Genomic DNA, 8,059 nt, shown 5'->3' on the forward strand with positions numbered 1-8,059 from the left:
CCAAGGTCCTTTTTTTAATTATATTTAAAAATAATTATTTTTTTTTAAATATAATTAATTAATAATTTTTTTTAAAATATTTATTTACGTATGTAGATTTTATATATATATATATATATATATATATATATATATATATATATATATATAAAAGCCCGGTCATTGAAAATTAAAAACAAACACATTGAAAGGAGTTCACTCATGGTTTAAATCAAATAATAATAATAATATTAATAATGCAGTGTATCCACCCATAATTATTATTTTTAATATTCATTTTATTTTAAATTACAATAATATATACAATTAACTTTATGATGTGGGTGGAATCGGGTACATCGTTTTTCTCCCAGCGACGACAGTGTGATCAATTTACCGCTCCATAATTATAAATATATATTTGTTAATTATAATTGATCAGAATGCTACTGCCTGGATTCGAATCCGCAACCTCCCAGTGAGTAACCTTACTAGCCTAGAGTAAAGTCGAATGCGTGCAAACTCGCACGGCTGAGCCGGTTAGTTTAAATCAGATCCCTTTCTGCATTCTTCAAGTTACAATGTTTTTAAATAATTTAATAAGGGAATATGAGAATCCAATATCAATTCTCGATAAATATCATTTACGCAATTTCGTATTATCATATCAGAACGGTCACTTTGAATGAAATATCGATTCTGTAATTCAGGACTTGCTAAATATTCTTTTTCATATTCAGCCGTTTGCATTATAAAATGATAATACCCTGCTTTCTGTTGCATAGCAAATGGTTCCATTTCCTCACAACTTTGTAAAAATTCTTCGAATGTTATAATGCTGTCACAATCAATATCATGCTCTTGTAACTCTGCTTTAAAATATGAATAATAATTTGTTAACAATTTCAACTTATGTTTTTCACGTACTTCCGATGATGTTGTTAAATATAAAGAACACATTACGTCATGTGATTGTGGTAAATAACGACCCATTTGAAAATCTACAAACCGACAATGAATAGGTTCATTATCTTCAGAATATTCGAACATTATATTACTGGACCAAAGATCACCATGATTTAAAACATTACGATAATTTGACGATGCCGTTGTGAAATGTGGAATTTTTTCACATAATTTTTGCAATTTTTGTTCCAAAGAAAAAGGATCTATCATTTTTAGCAGATGATTATTTACAACACTTATTCCATTTCGCACTCCTTTAAGTATCGATGGATTATTATACATACATTCAACAAATAAACCACTATACTTTTCACTTATTAACATACGTTTTCCTTCTTGTTCAGTTAGTTTTTCTTCCCAAATTATACTACCAGCGTGGAGTCGAGCTAAACTTTTGTACATTGTATTGAGATGTTTATAATCAAACATTTTGTATTTATGAACAGTTTTATAATCAACTAGCAGATCAACTAATATAAAATTGTGTCCAACCACGTGACAACTAGGAGATATTGTATCTATTTGAACTCCCAATTTTTTCAATGTTTCAAATATTTCCTTGTATGTAATTATTTCACGTTTAAATCCATTGAATAATTCTAACAATTCAAGTTGACCTGGTTCCTCAGGAAGAAATTTCACAAAATATTTAACATTTACTGGTTGTAAATCGCTATTTATAATATCTATACTTAAAGTTTTATGTGATCCAAGATATCCACTTCTTGTGTTTGGGAAATAACACGAAAATTTTTCTAGTACAACATCAGACTTAAATTTCTCTTTAATTAATTTGAAACATAGTTCTTTTGTAATATTACCAGTAGTTGAGATTTCTTGAATTTCCTCCAGCATTTTGGACGGCATTTTTTTGTTATGTTTAAGAACTAATTCGTGGAGAATATCATCGATTTGATTATGAAGAATATAATCGAAAGGGTTTTCACTATGCGATAATTTGTCATTCATTTTCGTTTCTTGAAATATTGTTTTAATCAAACAAATAATTCTCCCAAAATTAACCATGTCAATACATGTTGACTCAAAATCAATTTTGTTAAATATGTGATACGCTTTCAATTGATATTTTTCAAGTTGTTCAGAAAGTTCTTTGTAGTAATATTCTGTTAATTCAAACAAATGACACTCACGGAATTTAGAAGATGTGTTTGCATACAAAAACATGAACACATCAACAGTTGGTAGTAAAGCTGAAATCGATTGAAAATTTATCAAACAACTACATATTGGCTTCTTCTCGTTATCGTATTTAAACATTATATTTTTTCGTAGTAATTTAGTATGACACAGTGATTTTGGATACTTTTCATTCGTTAATATGTCATACAAAGATTTACATGTACTTCTAAAGTTTTTCTTCAATTCATTATCATTTTGTGTTAAGTCTAAAATTTTCGATAATAAATCAACACTTCTATTAAACCAATTATTGAAGGTACCATTTCCAAAACTTTTTTCAGACAGTCCAGAATATTGGTTGTTATGTAATTTTTTAAAACCATAAGCATGTAAACGGGCGATCGTTTTTAATGCAACAATACAATGATTAAAATCAAAATCGATCATTTCCGATACCATATAGCCTCTGGTTGATAAATCTTCTAAAATAAGACATTGATTTTGGATATAGTCGTACATTCGTGGTACCCATCTTTGTTCTCCATTTAAAGTTTTATAAAACTTTACTTCTATTTTATCTTTCCAATCAATTTCTGATTTGTGCCCAGTTTTAAATTTTATAAAAAAATTTAAATTTGTTACCTTTGATTCTTGATTTAATTTTATTGTACATTCTGCATTTAAATGTTTCTTGTATGTCGTACCAACTTTCCAATCAATAAATTCAAATTCGTTAGTGTTTAATATCTTTTGAATAATAGAAATATATGTATCTTTCGATATTAGGTTATTATCATATTCCATTCTTAGAAGAGTAGTTGGATATGAATTTAGAGATACTACATGTAGTGTTTTTTGTTCCTTAGTTTATATATTATTCGCATTTCAATAAAATTAAGTGAAATAAAATACTCATTAATTTAAACAAAAAAATTACTATTAAAATGATTTGTATTTTTCTTAATGCACTATCTTAATTAAATAATACAGTAAAGTTTATTTATAAAGTACTGCAAATATTAAATATAATTGTTTTTATAAATAATTAAAACAATATTTAAATACTTAATTGTTTCGAAACTAGAAAATTCTGAATTGCAGACAAGTTTACTATAAAATTATAATTTGGCATAGCAAGCAAAATGGTTTCTGAAATAGGTAAATTGAATTAGGTCTGAACTACGATATCATAACTCTACTACGATACTTCCTTTATTATACTTATATATATGAAATATATCAAGGTATGGTAAATTTAGTCCCAAGTTTGTAACGCTCAAAAATATTGATGCTACGAACAAAATTTTGTTATAGGTTTTCATTAAATCACTGAATTAGTACATTTCAAGTTGCCAGTCTGCCTGTCTGTCAACACGATAACTCAAAAACGAAAAGAGATTTTGAGCCGAAAATTTTATAGCACGCTAAGGAGGTAAAAATGAGATCGATTTTGTAAATTAGCAACATAGGTCAATTGGGTCTTGGGTCCGTAAAACTCATCTTGTAAACCATTACAGATAAAACAAAAGTTTTGGAACATCTTTTCATAAACATCATTGTTTATCTGTGAAGGTGCAAATGAGGTTAAGAACATATAGTTTGTACCAAAGAGATTATATATATATACTATGTCTATGTTTGTTTATGGTATTACCATGTCTATGGTTTGTACCTATACACGTATTGTGTGAAAGTATGTACACACGCATTGTACTTGTGTGTAATAAGAGTGGATATCTTTCTTTACTTACATGACCTAAAAAAATAAACGAATGCGTAATCAACACTGTCTATACATGGTATTTCAACAATTATTTAAGTCAATCGTTTGTTTTCACTTATTTTCATAATACTTTTATAATTTTTATAAATCCTATTTCAATGAGTATTTTTTAATTTTTTTTTTCAAACACAAATCACTTCTTTCCAAATCTATTACTTTTGTTAAGCTAATTTTTTCTGAAATTTTTTCTTTATTATACCCAAATTGGAGCGAAAATATATTTTCCTAGTACAAACAAATAAATCTGCAATCATTTGCAATCAATATAATATAACATAAAATCGAAAGTTACAGAATTATGTATTCGCAAAAATTCAAAAATTTGTGTTGCATTTGTAATGGTAGATGAATTATTTTTCTAAAACTACTACCGAAATAATAAAATCAACTTCAAAGTATAAATTAAGAAATGTTATTGATCTGACAAAAAGCTGCTGTACGGAGAGATTTGAAATCTCGGTATATGGTCGCCTTGAAATCTTTATTAAAAGCTTAAAATTTATTACTACATGTTTATTTTTTGAAATTCGAAGATAATAAATCGAAAACAAAAGTGCAAATCGTTTTCTGTAAATAGGATCGCTAGATACCCTATTATGTATATGATAGTCTATCGCGATCGTCTATGAACATTGAAGTGAGATTGATTATAACCATTAAATGATCTCTTTATCTGTTTTATCATTTTCAATTTATAATTATCATTTTATTAATATCAGTACAGTTAGGTACAAAATATTATTTGTTATATTCACAATTGTTTGAATTATTTAAGTTATAATAATTACACAATTGACGCTTGCCGCATGTGCAACTATAATTAAATGCCCTTGATTTTGATTTGTATACAATGTATATATAAAATGTATAAGAAGGTATACTAATTTTAGTCTCAAGTGTGTAATGCTTAAAAATATCTGAATCCTCCATAAGGTACTTGTTACAAATGCGGGAAAATTTAATGGATACATGTTCGAAATAATTTCGCAGACGGTGAACGATTAATCGACCTTAAGAAGAATTAACAGCTCTTTTATTTTCTGATAGTCAATGAAGTCAAAAATTTCGCCGTGAACATTTTGCGATTTGCTTAAAAATATTTGCGACATTGTAATAGCTCTATAATACTTTCGGAAATCATGGCATGATGATGTTCGTGATCAACTCGAAAATGATAAGTAAACAAAATTTACCTGTTGCAAATTATTTTTAAATGAAACACGCCGGTATGAAATCTTACGTGTCCCGAAGGCCAAGGCTATGAATTTTCCTTACTAAACAGGACATCCTACTTGTTAAGTGAGTGAGAATTCTTTGATAGTATCTCCTAGTCTATTTATAATTTTAACGAAAAGTTTAAATTTGCTAGAAAATCAGAAAACTTACAATAAAATTAGAAAAATTACATTAAAAAAAATTAATTTTGTACAAGATTTTCTAAATTTAATAAATGAATGACGTCACACTGTATTTACAAATTCAATGGGGTAGGTTTATCTTCTATGTAAAGCTTATTATGTGTATAAAATAATCGTTTGTGTACCAAAATTAAATTTAACGATAAAATAATCTTTTGTGTATTCAAATTAAATTTAACAATGTCATTAAGTTTACAAATTAAAAAGGAATTAATTATACTGATAAAATATACATATTTAGACTTGTCTAGTCATTATTGTATATTATTATTATAAATTTAATTTACATATTGTGTGTTTATAAGACATCTTTTCAAAATTTTCCAAATTGAATAGGTATTGTTTTGCTGTTAAATAAATAGTTTCGATTTTTTGTTTTTTTAAGGTAGTACAAATACCAAACAAGTTTAGACTTGTGATTGAAATTATTTGTACCTTATTTTCAACTTTCTTGATGAATCAAAAGAAATACAAAAATAGTTTTCAGTTAAAGTTTTACTTTACATTCATTTTACCTATATTAATATATTTTAAAGTATTATTAGAAAATTAGAAATATTTAATTCTGTACGCCCGTTGTCATCTAAATCACTACCTATTAATTTGCTGCTTTCATTTTTAAGGGAGAAAGTAAAAAATGACCCTCTAAGGCAACTTATTATTTTGTAGGAAAAAAAATTAATATATTCATAACATCGAAATTGCAAAATATTCTGAATTAATTCTAAAAAGATGTATAAATCTAAAAAGTGTTTTGCAATATCGCAAAAACAAAGATTTGATGGATATACCATTTTTTCGATTTGAAAAACCGGTTTGAAAAAAATTTATTAAACTATTTCAGAATATCCACAAGCTTGCAAACGAATCATATACTCGTAGATGTACAAAATGGATTAGTTCAACTATAAATTAGTTAATAAAAAATAAAAAATTAAAATTTTTTTTTTTTTTAAATTTCATTAAAAAAATTGTAATTTTTATTTCATTTGTTTTTATCTTATACTGCAACGATCAATATCTATGTCATCCATCCAAACCCAGACCTTACCGTTCTTTTTTCCTTATCTTAATCTTTTGTATTACTTTACCGTCTTCTCGTCCTGTAGATTTGCACTTAGGTTATCACTTTTTCTTTAGTGCAGCGACTGACTATTTCCTTGAGTATTATTTTTCTCCTCTTCTAAAATCTTTTTGTTTTGTATATATAAACATTCAAGGGCTAACCGTAATAAATTGGCAATATTTTTATCATCAATTTTTATATCAATATTTACGTTTTTACAAGTAGGTATTACAATTCCATTACTTGATGTAATTCGAAATACACACACGCCTCATTTAACCTTCGTAAACACTAATTATATTTGCGTGAATACAGGGTGTTATATACATTGTTTTAAAAAAAAATTAAAAAAAAAAAAAACTTTTGAAAAATGTAATTTGTTTTTGTTGTTATTATTATTAAACATAACCTTTTATGTTACAACACCAATCTTTGAATAAAACATGTGTTTGTCATTTTAGTTGTATACAAAATGAAAACAAAACAATTTTAATTAAATGTTATTATCATTAAATAAGGAACAAGTGTTAATAACATGGATATTTTTGTTGGTACCTTCTATATATGAAAAACCTTTTCCTCTAAGCGACCTTTATATTATAATCGTAAATTTAGAAGTGGTTTGGTATTTGTATATGAAATATATGTATGTATGAATGTATCGAGGGCCTCAATCCAGAAGTGTCTATCTGCTAAAACACAATTTATCAGAATTGAAGTTGTTTTGAAGTATCGATAATATTTCATCTAACTTCTAACATATTCATTACTTTATTTTTTACTTACATATCTATTTAAGTGTAAGTTCATACGCGTATAAGGGTTTATACAATGGTCCCCTGGAGTATTCGTTATTTCTATAAGTCCAAAAGAACGTATAGAAATATCACAAGGTCTCCCCCGTGTCACATTTATGTATACCTTATTAGTTTGCGAATAGCTTATCTACAGGCATCTGATTGTTATAACTCAAAGATTATTTCAGATAAGAAGTGGTCTATGGACTTGTTGTGGTTTCCCAGGACAAGGAACCGTCGAAAAAAGGCACTGAAAACTTGACTACAATATTTAATGACTTGCTTATTTGACACTTGATAATATCTGCTATTTATAACTTATATTTCAGCTTCACCCATAAAAATTTGATACAATTTACTTTTTAACCATCAAAATGGAATTGTAAATATCTCAAAACCAGTTAATTGGCGGATTTGCCCCTCTGACATGAGGTGCTCGATATGTATGAATGTCTATTTGTTTGTTTGTCTGTCTGTTACAAAACATTATACAGCATATCCTAAAAATTTTAAATATATTTTTAGTTTATATGATATTTTGTATAAATAATATATTATGTACGGCCAAGCTCCAAAAAACTGATACTGTTTGACTATCAGGTATTTTACAGATGTGATTATAAACGAATTATTTTAACAAGCTTTTATTCAACATGTATATTTGTTCGGAGGAAATCTTGAAACTCAATTTTGAAGCAGTTATCGTCAACCGATTGAACTGAAGTTTTGCAAATACACGTTTAGTTTGGACGACTATGAATGGTAAGGTATTCTCATTACTTCCACCATAATTGATACACTTGCATTTTATTTTGTCTTAAAAATTTAAATAATAAACACTTTTTAAAGCACAAGCTTTTATTGTACTAAAAAGTAGAGAAAAATTTTGTAGGAGTCACTCATACATGAA

General features: G+C 26.9%; 1 protein-coding gene across 1 annotated transcript; it reads right to left on the reverse strand.

The window, feature by feature from the left end:
• Positions 1-324: 324 nt before the first annotated feature.
• On the reverse strand, positions 325-2,897 carry LOC123305628. The gene has a single exon (XM_044887400.1). The coding sequence runs from the start codon at positions 2,887-2,889 to the stop codon at positions 556-558; it is 2,334 nt and encodes a 777-aa protein (XP_044743335.1). The 5' UTR covers positions 2,890-2,897; the 3' UTR covers positions 325-555.
• Positions 2,898-8,059: the final 5,162 nt, after the last annotated feature.

This window comes from Chrysoperla carnea, chromosome 1 (genome assembly GCF_905475395.1).
Source record: "Chrysoperla carnea chromosome 1, inChrCarn1.1, whole genome shotgun sequence".
NCBI lineage: Eukaryota > Metazoa > Arthropoda > Insecta > Neuroptera > Chrysopidae > Chrysoperla > Chrysoperla carnea.

Coding starts and splice junctions, on each gene's coding strand:
- LOC123305628 (XM_044887400.1), bottom strand. CDS start 2,889: ATGGAATATGATAATAACCTAATATCGAAAGATACATATATTTCTATT.